The following is a 20299-nucleotide window of genomic DNA, read 5'->3' on the forward strand; positions in this document are numbered from 1 at the left end:
TTCACAGAATTATTTTTTAATAATATTTATCAGAAACATGGCACTTTACATCTTTGGGGCACTGAATATACAATGATTATTCCTCACAACATCCCTGTGAGTTAGGCATTAGATTGCCACTACTATTTGACAGACAGACAGCGGCAGAGAAGTATGTAATCAATACTACACAATTAAGTTAATGAAGTTCAACTCACTTAAACATGGAGAGGCCCTCAATAGCTTGATTGAAAACATAAGAGTGGGGCAGAGCTGATACTTTATCAGCTATATTCTTTTACTCCAGTCAACTACAATGCTCAGGGTCCAACTCCACTGCTTACCCACATTCCCTCTGCAAAAAACCACCCTTGTTAAACAAGATACATATGCAGACAGTTGCTACAAAGTGAAAGTTGTAATAGAAGTAGGAAAAAAAACCCTTCAATGTAGCCTAAATTTTAATAAAATCACAAGAGATGTTTGCCTGCCCAGCCAAATAGAACAGTTTCAACCTTAGTCCTTCAGGACATCTCTGAGACAGCATTTCAGCCTTCAGCTATGACTAAGTATTTTCTTAATCTAAGAAAATTAGGGAAAAAAAGTCTGGATAGACTGTAATGACTATCTCAGAAATTATCTTTTTTTTTTTTTTTTTAGTTAAATTGTTCTACTGAAGTCTGAGGGATTCCTGAATAGAAGGAAGAACTTTTTGGTTTAACATTAACTTTGCATGTATTTAAAAAGCCCCTTAGTATACATGTTTCTCAAGTAAACTTCTCTTTCAGAATTTGTTCCAAAAATGAAATAGAACAACTCTGTAAGCTTTAACATAAGAAAAAAATCCTAGTTTTTAATATACAATTATTGATTAATTTAATAACTTTCTACTGTAAATCAACTTTAGGGAACAAAGTATACTTGACAATATGGCTGCTGTGGTTAACTCATCTTCCTGTAGCTTTCAGTTGAGGTTTCTGAACAAATGCACTGTCCAAGAAAGATTCAGTCTCAACCTGTAAACTGTCACAGCTCAGCTGAAGTCAGTGTAGCCATTATAATACATTCAGACTGAGCAGCTAATCCATCAGTGCCTTCATGTGCAGTATCGGCGATAATAGTCTTCCTCCAAATTGAGAGATGATCACGACTGAAGAGGCCTGGGTCTGCATACTCCAAAAACCAAAACAGGTTGCCTTCCCCAGTAGAGAAATCTTAATTCTCATTTAATGGAAGATTCAGTCTAATGGAATAATGGCTGTGCACTACAATGGAAGAAGAATAAAGTAGTAGCTTTCGGAAGAAACTGTCTGCATTTGGGAGAGGGGGAAAATTAAAAAAAAGAGGAAACAGTAACTGTTAACATTATTACCACTGGACATACAAACTTCTAATTTTATATTCATTTTTCCTTTTGTAAATTGAAATTTTGCAACAACTACTCTCCCCCAGGGATGTTTAACCTTGGTGAATATACAGAATTTTTAAATCCACAGCGCAATTGTAGTCTCCAGACAAGAAGGGCAAAAGAAAAGAAAAAACAAGCTCAGAAGTGCACTTTGTATCTCCTGCCTCACAAAGGGTTAAAGTGCTTAGTTTGATATATCCAAAAATAAGCATCTGCCCTAGTCTTTTATTTTTTTAAATGAAACTTTGTCTTTCGTTTCTTGTATCTTCTCTGTAATTTTATCTTTTGTTTCCTCCATCTTCTCTGTGATTTTATCTTTTGTTTCCTCCATCTTCTCTGTGATTTTATCTTTTGTTTCCTCCATCCTATCTTGTAGATATTCCTTTACTGGTGGTGGTGTCGACATGTAGCCATGCTTACGCAGATATTTAACAGTGATGGATGTTCCTCCCAAAGTCACAGTGTATCTGGCAGGAGTTGCAATCTTAAAGAAACCAAAGAACACACCATATCAATAAAATAAGACAATATTACCTAGCAAAGGGTATTTTTAACATTGAGAACTCATTTTGGCCAGTGTCAGATACTAAAAAGATCTTCTATTTATACGGAAAAGAGACAATTTACAGTACATCCCCCAGAAATGTGTACCTTTTACTTAAAGTCTCCTTTTGACAAAACAGGCATTGGATTTAAACCTCCCTGTGCAGCCTGTGGGACAAGCATAAGGTGTCTTAGAATGCCATGCAGAACAGCTAGTATGTGAACACTGAGCCATATAAGCGAAGAGGAAATACTGACAACAGGATATACTTTAAATTCTAAAATTCACAAGAATATAGGTGTCTAACTTTGTGTTCAAAACTCAGACCCACACATAGAAAACTCGAGCTAAAAGACACCTTAAGAGGTCAGCTAATCCAAGACACAGCAAACCAGGTCTGCTATTCTAGAGAAACTAACCTGTTCTTTCAGAACTTCAAAGATAAAGCCTGCACAATCTTGCCTTTGCAACCTATTCTAGTGCTTCCACACCTTGAAAGTTTCTTCCAGCACTGTCAGATCTTCCACCTATAATAAAATCTTTGTATTTAATCACATTTACTTATTGGTCTCTTTTGGACACAGGAATAATTGGCAAGAGTGGTGCTTTCACATTTTATTCGGGAAAATAACCCCTTTAAATAACAGATAAGAAGCAGATCACATTTTGAAACAAAGCAGATGAGTGGCATTCAAAATGAATACAGTGCTTTGTTTTCACATGATCTGACACGTTTCAAGTTTCCCAAACATTCATTGTGCACATCTAAAGTAAGAGAGAGAGACCCAAACCAGAATGTGATTCAAATGGACAATAAAAGTACTTGACAATGATGGACAACTAAGGCAGGAAGACAAACTAGTGAATTCTCTACAATAAAAAGAACTGTAATTTATCTGGAAATCATGACGTATTTAAACTTTACCTCTTTATGACCATTGATTATGTCAGGGATACAGAGAAACAACTTAATTATAATTAAGTCTCCAAGGGCAGACAATAATTCCTCAGCAAACAAAGAAGTTATTCTAGAAATACACAGACTCCTTAAAGGCGCACATAACCCATCTCAACTTGCATGTGACTATTTTTACTACAGAAATGAATGCTCAAGTATGTGTAACTGTCAAAGAGAGAAAACAGCATTAATTCTTTCTGATATAAACAAATAAACTGTTTAGTTCACCAGGCAGGATTTAGAACTTATTTACAAACTATACTTACTTTGTACAATGCATATGCAGTTAGTGCATTTCCACTCTCGGAATTTTTCAGGATGCCCACTATGCTGTCCGGTAAGCCCATCAACTCTAGGAATGGAACAACATTCACTCCTCTAGAAAAAAGAAATAAAAATTGAAACTTGAATTGGAATTTGAAACCTGAGCAGTGATTTGTAGTATCATTTCCATTCTTTAATTCCATAGTACAAACTTCGTAAATCATTAGCAAAGTAATTTTTCATCTAAGCAATATAGTTACAGGCTTTATATTTCTGTACATACAGGTAAATTAACTTTCTTTTCAGCATTCCACCAAGAGGTAGCTCATTGATATTATCCCTGTTGGGCTGAGCAGCTACTAACTTACCTGTGTCCCGGTTTATTATGTTTTGAGGTAAGTATATACAATGGTTGTAAGACAGTTACATAGACTCCAGTTGTGCAGGTTCATCTTCATGCTCTGTTTTGCCTGAAATTACTTCTTTTTCTTTTAAAAATTTCAGACTAATCTGCAGCATGCCCAGAATCACAAAATCCACATTTCAATGTCCTCCATTCACTCTTAAATATATCTAACAAATTCAATGTGGCAAAAGAACAGGAAGAAACACGTTATATTGCACAAGACTTCAAGGGGTTTGTGCCAAGTTGTTCTACTTTGCCAACATAAGGTGGCAAGGTGACTGGAGTGAGCTCCTGTCACAATTTCTTTCTATTTGAAAACCAGGGAAGCCAACATCAGCACCAAAAAAAAAAAAAAAGTCATCCCATCTATACTTTACAGTAGAAAGCTACATGCAGTTATAGAAAACTTGACTTTCATACACTTAGAGATGTTTATTATTAAGTATCATTATCCATTTCTACCTAATATTGTAAGCATTCTTCTGTGCACATGATCACTTTAGCATCAGAAACAACAACAGGCACTAATTTGCTAACAGTTACTAGAACTCACAATCTGAAGGTCTATCCCCAGAGTAGAAATTGGAGACCTGGTAAGATTTGAAAGACAGCATTAACCCTCTCTATTTCATAAACCATCATGGTTTAGCGTCTTATCATTAGCACTCACTCTGGAAGTTATTTTTCCACTTCAAGAGGCTGATAAATAATTAGTGTCTAGCTAAATATTTTCATTATTTTCATCTTCCAAATACCTGTTTTAGCAGCTAACTTTAGTGTTTCAAGAAAAGTAGTCTTCTCTCAATCTGAAACGTCTAGATGTAAGCATCACGCTAAATTCACCCAAAGCAAAATATTTGTATAGCTCAAGACCTTTATTACTCTGACATGAGCTAAATTTAGAATGACATTTGGATCTATAGCTCCTAGAAAGGGCAATTATGCCAGCTGGTTAGAGTAACTAAAACAAACAGTTGTGCGGTAAGGCATTCTGATGCCAGAGCCCCATCCTTGCCACCACAAACTGTCCTTGTTTCATGCTTTCTATTATTAAATATACAACACTAGCAATCCAGAGATAAATATTTACTCATATTTAGCAAACAATCTGCAGATATATAAAACCTCTTTCATCTGAACTAGCAGCTCATATTTGATATAGTAGTTTTTTTTCTAATAAACACAATTTTCCAGAACAGTATCTGGCACACAATATATCTGAAAGAAACTACAATTAGAATACTTTTTTTTTGACACTCAAATATGTAATTTCCAATGAAAAAAAATCTGGCCTACAGTAGCAATTCAGTGGAAGGCAGGAAAGACAGGAAACAAAAAGATACACATGGTTTGCAAGGAGCTCAGAATGAGTGAATAACATGAAAATCCAATGAGGGAGGACTGAGGATGAAGGGAGGAAGAAGTGCTGAAATACCTCTGAAGTACAACAGAAAAAACAAAAGAACAGGTCTACAAAGAAGTCACTGAGCAATTTATAATCAGGATTCCAAATCTCTATATTTACCTTGTAAGAGGCTACTAATAATTTCAATGCTGTTTACATACATGCATACTTTGGAGAGAAGAGCATTCCTTCAAATGTTAGTAACACATCTGGCACACAACAATAACTGCATAATAACAGTACATACATGACACTCTCATGAATCCTATATACTTTCGATATGAAATCATATGCTTCACTTAAAAATGTAGCCTTATTTCCCTATTACATATAGATGCACTTTTTGACATGTAATAATAATTTATATGCTCTTTTACACATGAAAGTCAAGTTCTATTCAGCAACAGCACTGGGTACTGCAACAAAATATCAACTTACTTCATGGCTGCATAGTAAAACACTCCAACCCATACAGTGGAAGTCACAAGATGCACTGGAATCATGACTTTTCCATACTGTTTAAAAGTTTTCTTGAATCTCTGAACAAGACTAATTGATTTGTCTTGTAATGGATCAGGATCTGAAGAATTTGACCCTACAGGGCTTTGCTTGGGTTTATCAGTGGTTGAAGTCAAAGGTTTTCTCTCTTCTGGTACTTTGTGAGGAGTGTCTGCTGGCTGCGATGAAAGCGCACTTTTCTTTGAGGCAAAGCGTGCTGTACCTGCATGAAGACATCGTTTAGGAGGGTCCAGTGCCAAAATGACTTTGCATCCAACATGAGACACCATTGATTGTCCTTTTAAGCACTGAAATATACTAGTACGAGGAAAAACCAAACATGTCCCATGGGCCAGCTGAGATGCAGTATGTAACAGACTCCGCTGCATTTTGATGAAGTGTGGCTGAGGTTTCTATAGAGAGGAAAAAAGAAGAGTAAGTAAATTGCATTTAAATAATCTGACTTCTATTTGCTCTAATACCACTTGAAATTCTCAAATTTTAAATTACTTTCTGTTCTTCTCCTTCAAAAAGTTTTCCTTATCTTGCTTTACAGAAAAGGTTACCTTCCAGAATTAAGCAAATAATTTAAAATTTAATACAATAAAAAACCCAACAATGATAATAATCATTAATAATCGATCAATAATCAATAACCTTAATAGTAACAAACCTAAACACAACACCCAGACTGCATACATCTGTTAAAATGGGGGATGGTCTTGTTGAATGTCATGTATTAATAAGAGCAAAATTGAACTTCAACTTCAGAAATATTACAATAGCAAAGAATACTTTAAAACTGTGGATAGGTCAGTTAACTTTATGATTTTCGATACTTAACATTTACTCCTGAAAGTTCAAAAGAACCATTGAGAGATTCCTCACAGAAGATGAGAGGATTTGTGTTCGGCATGTATAGACATAAATAAGTCATTTCCTCCTCGCCCCCGCTCCCTCAAATGCATGCTTTGAACTAGTAAATGAAATACTAACTCTCTCCTTTATACAAAGACTGCAAGTTACAGAACTAATTTTCCTTCCCTCCAAAAAGGTGTCAATTATTTATTTCATGTAACAAATGCCATTTAAGTCAGTTACATTAACAACTTTCAAATCTTTCTGATGCTGTTTCATTTTTAGTTATCATAACAATTCTTAATTCAAACTAGAAATCACTCATGTTTAACTGAAAATCCACTGTTGTCTTCATGTCTGCTTCCTCTTCACCTATAGCCTTAGATATATTTCAATCAGGTGTTTTGATAGTGAATTTGTCTAGGCTGCTGAAAATGATCAATACTTCATAACATTGGCAGCAGTTAAAAAAAATGAAGCCACACATACCCTTTATTACTTTCCAGATATGCAACAAGAAAAGTATGATAAGGTTTGTATCTTCAAAAAGGTGCAACTCTTCTGCTAGTTCCCCACCTTTTAAATATATGTCCTGAACATACTGATGAGCCTCCTAAAATAGATAAAAGGCACATTTAGAGAAATAGCAACAACAGCAAACTAACATCTGGTGGCAATTACAGAAACATGGTGGGACAGTTCACATGACTGGAATGTGGTCATGGATGGCTACGCCCTTTTCAGGAAAGACAGGCCAGCCAGGCGTGGTGGTGGAGTTGCTCTCTATGTGAGAGAGCAACTGCAATGTACTAAATTCTGCCCAGGAGCGGATGAGGAACGAGTTGAGAGTGTATGGGTCAGGATCAAGGGACAGGCTGGCAGGGGTGATACTGTTGTAGGTGTCTATTACAGGCCACCAGATCAGGCTGAGGAAGTTGATGAGGCCTTCTATGCGCAGCTGAGAGTGGCCTCACAGTCACAGGCCCTGGTTGTTGTGGGTGATTTTAACTTCCCTGATGTTTGCTGGAAGGACCATTCAGCCAGCCAGCCACAGTCCAGGAGGTTCCTCCAGTGCATTGATGATAACTTCCTCATGCAGATGGTGGAGGAGCCGACCAGGAGAGGTACACTGCTGGATATCATCCTCACTAACAAAGAGGGTCTGGTCAAAGCAGTAAAGGTTGGGGGCTGCCTGGGTTGCAGTGACCACGAGATGGTGGAGTTCAGCATCTCGTGTGGCAGGAACAGAATAGCAGGTAGAATTGCAACCCTGGACTTTAGCAGGGCTAACTTCGGCCTTTTCAAGCAATTGCTGGGGGAAATCCCATGGGCAAGACTGCTTGAAGGAAAAGGGGCCCAAGAGAGCTGGACTGGATTCAGAGATTGCTTCTTCCATGCTCAGGATCAGAGCATCCCCACACGTAGGAAGTCGAGGAAGGGAGCCAGAAGGCCTGCGTGGTTGAATAGGGATCTGTTGGGTATGCTCAAGCAGAAGAGGCGAGTTCACAGGTCATGCAAGCAGGGACTGGCCACTTGGGAGGAATATAAGGCTGCTGTTAGAGGATGCAGGAAGGCAGCTAGGGTAGCCAAGGCCTCCTTAGAATTACAGCTGGCGAGAGGGGTCAAGGACAGCAAGAAGAACTTTTTCAAATACATAGCAGATAAAACTAATACCAGAGGCAATGTAGGCCCACTGATGAATGAGGTGGGTGCCCTGGTGGCAGAAGACACAGAGAAGGCAGAATTGCTGAATGCCTTCTTTGTCTCTGTCTACTCCATTGGAGGCTGTCCTGGGGAACCCTGTACCCCTGAGACCCCGGATGAAGCCAGGTTAATGGAGGAGTTTGCTTTAGTCAATGAGGACTGGGTTAGGGAACAATTAAGTAGTCTGGACATCCATAAATCCATGGGTCCAGATGGGATGCACCCGCGGGTGCTGAGGGAGCTGGCTGAGGTCATTGCTAGACCGCTATCCATCATTTTTGCCAAGTCTTGGGAAACGGGAGAGGTGCCCGAGGATTGGAGGAAAGCAAATGTCACTCCAGTCTTTAAAAAGGGCAAGAAGGAGGACCTGGGTAATTATAGACTGGTCAGCCTCACCTCTGTCCCTGGGAAAGCAATGGAACAGCTTATCCTTGGTGTCATCTCAAGGCACATCAGGGATAAGAGGGTCATTAGGGGCAGTCAGCATGGCTTTACCAAGGGTAAGTCATGCTTGACCAACCTCATAGCCTTTTATGAGAATGTAACAAGGTGGATGGATGATGGCAGAGCGGTGGATGTGGTCTACCTTGACTTCAGTAAAGCCTTTGACACAGTCCCTCACAGCATCCTCACAGCTAAATTGAGGAGGTGTGGTCTAGACAACAGAGTAGTGAGGTGGGTTGCAAACTGGCTTAAAGAGAGAAGCCAGAGAGTGGTGGTCAATGGTGCGGAGTCCAGTTGGAGGCCAGTATCTAGTGGAGTGCCTCAGGGGTCAGTACTGGGGCCAATATTATTCAATATATTCATTACTGATTTAGACGAGGGAATTGAGTGTACTATCGGCAAGTTTGCTGATGACACTAAGCTGGGAGGAGTGGCTGACACGCCAGAAGGCTGTGCTGCCATCCAGCGGGACCTGGACAGGCTGGAGAGTTGGGCGGGGGATAACCTGATGGAATTTAACAAGGGAAAGTGTAGAGTCCTGCATCTGGGCAGGAACAATCCCAAGTTCCAGTATAGGTTGGGGCATGACCTATTAGAGAGTAGTGTAGGGGAAAGGGACCTGAGGGTCCTGGTGGACAACAGGATGACCATGAGCCAGCACTGTGCCCTTGTGGCCAGGAAGGCTAATGGCATCCTTGGGTGTATTACAAGGGGGGTGGTCAGTAGATCGAGAGAGGTCCTCCTTCCCCTCTACTCCACCCTGGTGAGACCCCATCTGGAATATTGTGTCCAGTTCTGGGTCCCTCAGTTCAAGAAGGACAGGGAACTGCTGGAGAGGGTCCAGCGTAGGGCAACAAAGATGATTAAGGGAGTGGAGCATCTCCCTTATGAAGGCAGGCTGAGGGAGCTGGGGCTCTTTAGTTTGGAGAAGAGGAGACTGAGGGGTGACCTTATTAATGTTTATAAATATATAAAGGGTGAGTGCCACGAGGATGGAGTCAGGCTCTTCTCAGTGGCAAACAATGATAGGACAAGGGGCAATGGGATCAAGCTGGAACACAAGAGGTTCCACTTAAATTTGAGAAAGAACTTCTTCTCAGTGAGGGTAACAGAGCACTGGAACAGGCTACCCAGGGAGGTTGTGGAGTCTCCTTCCCTGGAGACATTCAAAGCCCGCCTGGACACATTCCTGTGCGACCTCACCTAGGCGTTCCTGCTCCAGCAGGGGGATTGGACTAGATGATCTTTTGAGGTCCCTTCCAATCCCAAACATACTGTGATACTGTGATACTGTGAAGATTTTTAGTCAGCCTGAAACCTACCTTCCTGAAGAAGTTATTGGTATAAATTGCCCTTTGGATACTGACATGCTAATGGGAGATATTTTTCTGTGGAACTTAGAAGTTCCACTGTGACTTACTGATTCCTTCCAAAAGAGAAAGGTTTCATAACCCAAATGCATCTGTTGGATCATTCCTGTCTATACGTTTTCTCAGTATTTTTAGGTTATTGTTGTGCTTGAATTAATTGCAATTAATAGAATTACAACGTTTGATGTGGGGAAAAGACTGGATGAATGGTTTCAGGCTCCCTGTGAACCTCTACATTGCATATGAAGCACAGACACCCACTTTTGCTGAACTCATACTAACAGGAGGTATTGCATCAATAGGGGAAAAGGGAACTCTTGTCTCTCACTCCTGTTGAGCTATGAACTCGGTGGGAGCCAAGAAGTACTGCTGCTTACAGAGCAGTAAATCAGCTACAGGTACTGCATCTCAACAAGTCAGTCTTCTGTAAGAACTCACTGGAAATAGAAACTGCTTGTGCTGTCTCTGTGTTTTATGAAAAGTAGAGATTATTGCTGACTTCTTAGATCCAAATGCAATTGCTTCTCAAAACAAAAATGTAGTGAAAACACTCAGTAAAACTAAAGTATTAAGATGGCGCTCTGTCATATACAAACAACCTCACTGATTTATAGAAATTATAACAACTGGAAGACAACTATGTTGCTTGCCTATTGCCACTTCTCTCCTGAGGGACAACACTCCACATAGAACTGTTTTTCCCTCTCACCAACAGTACACAACATTTAGCATCTGCCCTCAGTAGAATTTCACAATAGCCACCCAGAAGACTCAGCAAAGGATACCTATCCATCTATGGGAATCTGCAAGCTTTTGCGTCAGTCTTTTGCTGTTCATCTATTTGCAGTGGCTGGTACCCTATTGAAAAAGTAGCTGTTCCAAACAAGCTTTTAAAAGTGCCACCATACAGCATGAGGGAAACCACGTTCAGCACTCTGATTTTAGTTCATTAATGTTATTATCAGGATTCTGCATTCCAACAGTCTTGGAAGGAGATCATTCTTTTGTACAGAAGAAGAAACTGAACAAGTAATTCTGAATTTTCCCATTCTATGTAGTGTATATATAGTAGCATTTCTCAGAACATCATTTCTAGGTTTTGCTGTCCAGCACCTCCTGACAGCACAAACGCCATACCACATCCCTGATTCACTGCAATGGCCACAGAACACTGGGGTATGCAATAGCTTCCAGGGGGTCAGAATCCTCCTTATGTTAAGAAGCAATCCATCACTACTATGTGTTCAACACTCATCAGTCAGTAGCTAACACAGTTGTGACTAGTAAAAGGGTTTCAAGGCCTCTGCTCACCGTATAAGACTTAAAAATATAATGACACTGATGGCTTTAAAGCAGGATAACTACCTGGGCCACTGATAGGACTTGTCATGCCACTTTTTTTGTTCCTATATCCCCAGATGGACTTGGAACTCATTAACTAAAGGGGTTTTTTTCATGACGCAAGAACTGACTGGTCAGAGGGAAGGTTCTCTAACCATCTAGGGTAGATCCTGAAAGGGTCCTGAAACTTGTAAGCACAGATGATAGCATGGTTCTAGTTAATACTCTGTGAAACAGCTTATGCTTTGCTCCTCTTCTTTATATATAAGCAAAGCCTTAGATATGATAGTGCTTACATTTTTTTCAAAACAAGGTTGGAATTTTCCTAACATTCCTGCTGTGTTTCATAGGTATGTGCTTTATTTTACTTGTCTAAATGAAGAAAGGAGAGACTTTTGAAGTGTAAGTAAGTTGAGGACAAAACTAAATGAGGGAAATATTATAATGGCTACAGGAGCATGTAACACAGGCAAATGAGTAAAATAAGAGCATATACTTAATGAATTGGTTTTAAATAAATAAATATCGTTAAAGGAGTGATAGGTGCAGCTGCTCAATTGTAATATTATAATTACTTGGGTCAACATTACAAACAAATCTTAAACAGGACAGACAACTCAAAGTGCACAAAAAATATGGTTAGAAGTCCAAAGAAACACAAAACTGTAGTTGTTTCATCCCTCTAAATCACAAGATGAATATAGAGAAATTTCTCCTTTATGATGTAATTTGCAAAAGGAAGTTCCTGTTACCTTGTGCACTCAACAGGCAGTTAGATAAAGCGTGTCAGCCTACAGATGCGAGACAATTTTATTCTGTAAACAAACACTTTTCTTGAATAAATTGCTGGAGCTATAAAAGCTATACAATTGCCCCTGCAACTTTAGGTTGTTAAAACCACTCAGATTCTAAGGAAGTCAGGACAGTAACTTAAATGTTATCTACAACTGCACCTAGTGACTTTTCAAAAGTTGCTTCTTCATTTTAGTGTACTTCATTTTTTTCATGCTGTAGAATGATGGTGCAAAGGCACAGAAAAGTAGAGATGCTAGAAGCATCAGACATCAAGGTGGAAAAGCAGCTGGTCTCTGGCATGACAATTTTGAGGGGGGGAGATGTGGGGCAGAAGGTATTTTAAAGGTTCTTACGATTTCTACATTAATTTTTTTCTTAAGAATGCCACAAATAAAAAAAAAAAGTATGGAGATGTCTAAGGACAAATACAGCTGTTCTCTGCTGTAAGAATCTTGTGTGACCAGTGACTGAATAGATAGTAGTATGATAAACTATGAAACGATACACAGACTCTTCTAGGAAAAGGTCTCCTCCTCAGTGCTGTCATATTCTGGCTATTTAGTAGTATCTCCAGCCAGCTGTAAACTGAGCTGAAGAAATCTTGGCTGTTCAAGACATACTCCTGGTTGGGATTCTTGGACATACATTTAGGTCCTTGAAGGCATGTCTGTCTCATGGCAAGTTATTAACAAGCCCTCTGACACAAAGGGAGTGCTCTAGTGACCTCTTGAGGAACAGTTCAGATCAACTTCTCATTACAGTGTTAGAGGTTTTGTTTAGCAAACTTTCGTACTTCTGTTATAATTTAGATCAGCTTCGGCATAAACCTGATGCACTGCAGGAGTATCCCATCTCTTGCATTTGCTCTGCTAAATCTTTGCCTTCCAGTGATCACTAGGAAATAGACATCAAAAGTGATTTTTTTCCTGAGGATCTTTTAATGTCACAGAGTTGCTCTATGTGACTACCACAAATTAATAGTTTTAGATGTCTGCTAACATGTCATGCAAAAATACCCCAGGTGATCATTGGGAGACACAGAAGTAACAAGCCAGGCCAACACAGGTTCAGCAAAGGCTGCTGTGGATATCTGCTGTTGGAAAGAAAAATCATGTCAGAGATGTTGTCAGATGGAACTTTCATCAGGATAATTTGTATAAAAAGTTACCTTGTTAAAATTATTTCTTTTTGAGCTACCAGAGAAATTAAAATACAAGAATGGGGGTGGGGTGTAAGATGGCAAAAACTTTAGCAGAAGTTCTTTTGTAAAAGAGGTCAGAAGGCATCGGAGGGAATTGTGGGTGCAATATATATATACTACACTGGTTTATTTTCTCAGTTCTACCAGAAACACTCTGGACACAATATGCAAATATGGATGAATTTAAAGCATTTTTCCTTGTTCTGTTACTGTTTAAAAAAAGAACATTAATTATACCACAGGAGAGTTCCCAATGAAAATCCATGAGCTTCTTCCACTCCCAAGGTACCTTTCTATGAAACCAGAGAATTAATTTACATCCTTGTCATTTTTGCATCAAGCAAACTTTGAAGATTGTGTGTTGTGTATACAGAAGAATTTTGAAAGGGGACAAACCAAGTTTTCAGAAATCCTTTCCAGCTCACCTTTCAGATTACATGAGAAGCAAATATTCAGTGCTCTCATTCAAACAGCTTAGTTTAATAAAAACCCTTACTGTATTGCTTACATTTTTACTAAATACAATTAAAAAAATAAACAAAACAAAAAAACCCACAAACAAAACTTTTCAGATTTTTTTTTTTCAGATTTAGATTATTCTTTTCAAGAACTTATTGACAATATAATTTTTAAAAGCATCTTGCCAAGCTAATAAACCAAATTAAGAATAACACAACTGAACAGAAAACATATGTGGGTTGCCTAAAAAGCTGGGAATACATTTAAAAATCATTGCAATAATACTGCAATACATGCAAAGCATCATTGTTTCTCCTAGTAACTGCAATGGTTCAGCACAGAATACAGTCACTATCCATGGATGGGAAAATAACAGCATATAGAGACTTGTTATTTTTTGTATTAGTAATTTCAGAGTGTATGAATGAGCATTTAAAAAATTCGTATTTTTGACTTTTACTACTTTTGCAGTGTCCCTGATACAATCTGTTATTCATTCTAAACTGAACTTGGTTATGATTTGAAATTTTGGCATCACTAGCTGTCTGTCTACCATTTTGGGCTGTCTAAAAAATATAACACCACATTTTGGGTTAGAGGGAGTAATGCAAATTAAGTAATGGTGAAATTCATTAAAATCTTAGGGAAAAATGATCACACTAAAGCAAATGTAAGAATAAACTCACAGACATATTATCCTAAGACATTATCCCCATACCACCTCCATCATGTCTAATCTCTATAATATTTTCACTTAGTCAATGCCATGCTATAATTTTTAAATTGATCATATTACTATAGTTCAATACTGATATAAGTGGAGACAAGCCAAGCACTTTCTAACCCTTATTTTAGCTAAACTATTCTTATTCTTGTTAAAACAAACTTAGTGAAGTCAAGAAAGCAGAATAAACCCTCATAGGGTCCCTTACACACAGCAATCTCCACTACTACTATCTCCTGAAACTTAAATATTAGAAAGCCCAACAAAAACTGGCTTTAGGAAGAATAAAAGCTCTTGTAGACATCTATAAAATCTGAACATTGGATTCAGAAGGCAAATAAAACAGGAGAACCTAATGCAATGTCTGTGTGTTGAGTTACAGATTTGGAATGCTAAACAAGAGACTTAGCAGCTGGTCTGCATCCAGTCAATATGACAGTGCTATCCCAATTTCCCTCTGTTGGAAGGCATTAGATCTTAAGCCTGCATGTAGCTAAGCATTATATAAAAGTGTGAATGTTCTCTCTCAAAGTCTTCTAAAAGAAAGTATCACCATCATTTGCAGTGCTTTCTGATCTTCAGAACTGTTTTTAATACCAGGCACTATTACACCTTTTCACTCCCTTTTCCTGCTTTGCAGTGCTAAACGGCTTCACTAGGTTCCTTCATTCCGAAGTTTAATTCTGCCCTCTACCGAATTTTTCTGTAAGTACACCCCTTACACTAGTACTACAAAAGGTCTCTACTCTCCATGATTCCTCCCAGGAAGTCTAAGTTTGATGCATCATCTTCTATGTTGGTTCCAGAGCCCCCCAAAATAACAGACACATGTCGCAGAATGAATCATAGAATGTCCTGAGTTGGAAAGGCACCCACGTGGATCATCGAGTCCAACTCCTGTCCCTGTGTATGACAACTCCACAGTTCACACCATGTATCTGAGGGCATTGTCCAGGTTCTTCTTGAATACTGTCAGGCTTGGGGCCATGACACCTCTCTGGGAAGCCTGTTCCAGTGCTCCACTAGGGAAGAAAAAAAACTTTACTATCTGATTTGATTTTTTTTGTCCAGTTGTCACTCCAGGCATGTCTGCAATAAGTAAGTTAGAAAAGTGATGCTTTTAGAGGTTAACTAAGCTTAAAAATAAGCATATACATCTATGCTAAAAAGGTTAAAACCCCCCATTAGTTCAAAGTAGGGATTGTACTTATCTGCTTATTATTTTGCTCCTCTGCACATTATTTTAATCAAATCATCAAAATAAAATCTAGTTCAGTGTCCTTTCTATTCCACTCTTATGTATTAATCTACTCAAGCAACCCCCAAGAGCCTCTTTTGTCTTTTTATCTCCCAATCTATAATTAGTTAATTCCCCTCAAAACACTTGTGTTTTCCTGTCAGAGTTTTCAACCAGAGGGCTGTTAACACAGAGGTGCATGTGGGGTGTGTGTGGTGGTGCAGTTTACAAAGTTTCTACTAAATAACTAAAAGGGGCTGCAAAAGGTAATTCACATAAGCAAGGCTCATGTCAGCAGTTTCCTGCATATGGCTTTGAACTCCCTCAGAAGAAAGCCGCAACTGAATTGGTGAAGATTAGATGCTAAAACACAAACACACAGATCAATTTTCTACACTTTACTGAAACACTGTTTGAGAATCTCTTAGGATCTTCCCTTTCAATAGTTCATTGAACTTTAAATTGGCAGATTCCTCACATCTTTCAGCTTTCACTAAGCATCTCAAAAATTCTGACTCTACATTTCAACACATGCTGGAAGACATTAGAAACATGACTGTTCATAGTTATTTCTTTTGTGAAGTACTGCTACCTCTCTTTGGAGTTCAGAACTGCTGTGCACACCTCCTTTCAATAATGGAGCAATCAACAGTTTTGCCTGCAACCTTTTGACTGCTGAACTCCAGCTTGCTCAAGACTTCCTGCTCTTCATAATTTGGATTCTAGTAGCCAAGCTCATTTTTTCATTCATAATCTTTCTGATCACTCAAGACTTCTGTGATATATAAAATTTAGATAATAATATTTAATTTAAACAGCTCTTGGAATGATAACTATTTATCCATGAAAGGTCTACTGAAACAACTGGAAACACACTGCAGATATTGTGACTTCACTAAAACAAATGCTGTTAACCCAAATGAAGTTCAGTCTTTTTGACCAGATCATAGAATAAGACCTTAGGTATTCAAATACTTTCTCTTCATTAATTATAAACAGCATTTATTAGGAATGCACTTAAACTTAGATCTTTGCATCAACCTCGTACAGCCTTCTGACTCCTCTTGCTTTGTGACTACCAAAACTGTTTATCATTTTTGCCACCTTTGATCTTCACATGTCTCATCGTTCCTTGTCTCTCCTTTTATAACCCAAACATAATCAACAGTATTGGCTGCAATAATATTTTAATGCAAATTATATTATGTAACAATTTTACAAAACACTTAACACAGCCACCCTTACTAAGCAGAAAGTCTTTTTACCCATAGAATTCACCTGAAGTACTTTTAAGACTTTCAAAAAAATATGCTCAAAGAAAAACTCTGAAGTCTTACAATTAGAAACAAAGTAGGGATAAATCTAAACCAGCCCCAAACTGAAAAAAAAAAAAATCAAATCAACCTCACTAAGAACAGAATTCACACTGGAAGCATCATTAAGTTCAAGATTTTTTTTTTTTTTGTTCTCTCACCACATTTATTTCACATTTTTAAACAAAGAAAAGCTGTCATTTTTCCCAGAAAAAAATACAGAATGTTCATCTTTCAGCAAAATTATTGTTGGCAGACATCCACTTCCAGTATAAACCTTTTCTAAATATTCAAAGTGCTGGATTCTCTGTTGTGAATTCAAACTTGTCCTACAGGGAAATACGTGTAGTATCAATCAAAACATCTTGAAAAATTGTGTGAAGAGGCTGATCACAACATTTACAGAACACACATGTGCTCAAAACCACTTTCTTCTTCTAATTTTTAGGAAGCGCTGTCCTCCACATCTCTACAAATGAGTATGAACAGTTCTTATGAAACAAGTATTATTTTTATTAAGGTCTTGATACCTGAGCAGATAAACTTTCTTGCTCAGCATTCAATTTAATGCCTTACACAGCATCTTTTCCTTAGAGGAGATGATTGCTAATATTGCCAGCCATGCAAACAATAAAAATTACACCATCTTCAAGTGTCCAAAATAGCATTAGACTCAGAGAGGTGTGCCTTTACACCAGAAGAAACTCTGATGGGACTTCAGTAATAGGACACTAATAATGCTCCGGCTCAGTCTGAAGCAGCAGATTTACTACATTTCAGTATTCAGATTGAGAAAGGAATCCTGTGACTGTGACACTGCAACATTTGAAAGCACACTGCATTCTACGAGACATGATCAACAAAGCCCAAGGCTTGTGTTTCAGTGCAGAAACATCCCTCCATCAGGAAGTACTATCCTGTGGCCTGAGAGAGCAGGAAGTAAAAGATGCCATCCAATTTTAACATCGGTAAAATCACCTTTTAAATCCACAAAATATTAAGAGCAAATAGTTAACTACCTGGCACATGGTGCTAAACACTACCATTACAGTTAAAATACACTTGTTTTCATGTTCTAATCAACTCTTCTGTCAGCCCCTTTTGGAACAGACTTTCAGAACTTGTATAAAGCCACTCAGATATTTTTATTTAGAATAAAAAAAAAAAAATCCATCCATCTGAAAAAAACCTACTCCTCTGTTTTATAATTTGTTCATGAGTACCTGACTGTATTATTCCCCATTCCCTTCCCTCATCCCACTCTGCAAGTACAGATTACACAAGTTCTAGAGAGCCACGGGGGATTGTCTGCTACAACAGAGTCACAATCACAGACAGGCAACTTCTTGTTTTGTTTATATAAGAACCGCTACACATGGCCAAGGTCAGGTTTTGGACAAGATCAAATAGCAGATCCATGGCATTAAAATGTACAGCCCAGCTAAGTGCATTTTCATTTTTCTGAAGTGCACAGACTAAGACCTAGTTTTATCATTCACAAGTCTTTGTTTAGAAGGAGCAGTACCATAGCATGTCTGGAAACACAACACATATTTTTTTTTAATTGAATAATACTATGGGTAGCTAGTTTGAAGATGATGAGAGGAGAACTGAGTGATGAAAGGCACTGGAGCAGAAAGGATTTGAGCTGTTCAGAAGAAACCGATTATTACCACTAGTGCTGCAGAAAAGTCTAGACACCAACCAGGGTAAAGCCCTATTGTATAATCCCAGTGACTTAAAGAGGAGAAATTACTTCTGTCCTTAACTACTTGCTTACTAATATGGACAAAAGGTGGGATGACTGACAAAATTAGACACACCAGTTTGGCCTCCTAAAACCTAGTTAAGCCACCACTTTTCTGACAGTTTGAAGCAATAGATTCTTGCCTTACTATGAAGAAAATTATGCTGCACTTAACACACCTGTACCGCTATCTTCATGATAACTGAATTTAGGAAGGTATTCTCACAATAGATTAGGCTTTTTTAACTGAATAACAACTTTCTGATTTTACTGTAATTTTATTATAAGGACAGGGACATGAAGAACAATCTGCGGTTTTAATCTGTGTTTTTTAGAGTATAGTGACCCAAGACTTAAATTAAGAAAAAATGCTGTAACTTGAGCACTATTCTTTTTTGTTGTTGTCATACTGCACAATCCCTTTGTCTCCAGTCAAAGAATCTAGTTGAAGTACTTTACAGCCGTTAAGAATCCCTGACCCTGAGCCTTGATCTAAAGTGATGGAACTAGGTAGTTACCCATCATAGTATCAAGATAAAAGCCTTATGATCTATTGTCATGGTATCTTACTGTTCAGAAGACTTCAATCATACTTTGTGCCCAGGCCTCAGTTCTATTGGTTTTATTCCACTCTTAATACTGAAATATTGCTGATTGATGTTTAATTTGCTTCAGCAACTAATTTTCAAAACAAGTTCAGCTTCAACTATCTGGGTTCAGTGTATCAACACCAACAAAAACAATCTGCAAAACTAGCTGTTTGCAAGGAATGTTACTGATTTAACTAGCAGTTTTACATTGTAAAGATCAGTGCCCTTTCTGCTTTTCTCTTTAAATTTGTTGTGGCCTTATCTTCAAGACCAATCAGAACTCCCTACACATTCAGAAATGTGTTGAGATGCAAACTAAGGGCTGTTATCTGGGATAAGGTGGCATCAGGAACACTGTCTTGCAAAAGCCGACTTCAGTTTCCTAGTGATGCCTATAAGCATACACATAGGGCTAGGTCAGTTTGTCTGGAGAAAAGATAATCTACAGCAGGAGAATTACACGGATCCTTTAAAAAACCTAAATGAGATCAAGCCTTTTCTTATCAGCTGCTATAGTCTGTGAAGTAAATCTGTAGACAGTCATGCTAGACAAATCTTCTCATATTCCTTACATACTCTTTCAACAGTCTGAATTTGCCTACTCAGTTTTTGCTACATGCAAGCCACCTGATATCCACCCACCTGAATAATTCCGCGCCCCCCCCCCCCCCCTCCTCCCACGGATGGAAGTGCTTCTCAAACAGTAAGTGCAATTCAATGCTGCTGCCATAGAGGCCAGTCATACTCCTCTTACCTCAAACAGCCCTTGAACAGAAAAGAGGAGATAAACACCTACTGTCAATCCCATAGGAGGAGATAAATGGCGAGGACACATTATCCTCTGTGCATGCATTTCCCACACAGAAGCAGCTGCAAGTCCTATAAGCTAGCGGCACAGGCAGCAAGTCACATTCCAAACGAGGAACCTGTTCCCTACCTCTCCCTAAAGTAGGAAAACTTTGGCAAATCATTTTACATTTATATACTTCTAACAGCAATAACATCTTGAGGGTTAGGTACATTAAGGAACGCTTACAGTTGAAGTATGCTTAAT

At 38.4% G+C, this 20299-nt stretch overlaps 1 protein-coding gene across 2 annotated transcripts in view; it reads right to left on the reverse strand.

Moving 5' to 3' along the window:
* FAM210A (family with sequence similarity 210 member A) overlaps positions 1-20299 on the reverse strand; it is a 21611-nt gene continuing 1312 nt past the window's right edge. For both annotated transcript variants that reach the window (XM_065829820.2, XM_065829819.2), the window contains exons 2-5: positions 6810-6933; positions 5403-5875; positions 3156-3267; positions 1-1871 (exon numbers count right to left, since the gene is read on the reverse strand). In XM_065829820.2, coding sequence (XP_065685892.1) covers positions 1605-1871; positions 3156-3267; positions 5403-5851 — 828 coding nt within the window. In that variant the 5' untranslated portion in view covers positions 5852-5875; positions 6810-6933 and the 3' untranslated portion in view covers positions 1-1604. The remainder of the gene's footprint in view (positions 1872-3155; positions 3268-5402; positions 5876-6809; positions 6934-20299) is intronic.

The sequence above is a fragment of the Patagioenas fasciata genome, chromosome 2, assembly GCF_037038585.1.
Source record: "Patagioenas fasciata isolate bPatFas1 chromosome 2, bPatFas1.hap1, whole genome shotgun sequence".
NCBI classification, from domain to species: domain Eukaryota; kingdom Metazoa; phylum Chordata; class Aves; order Columbiformes; family Columbidae; genus Patagioenas; species Patagioenas fasciata.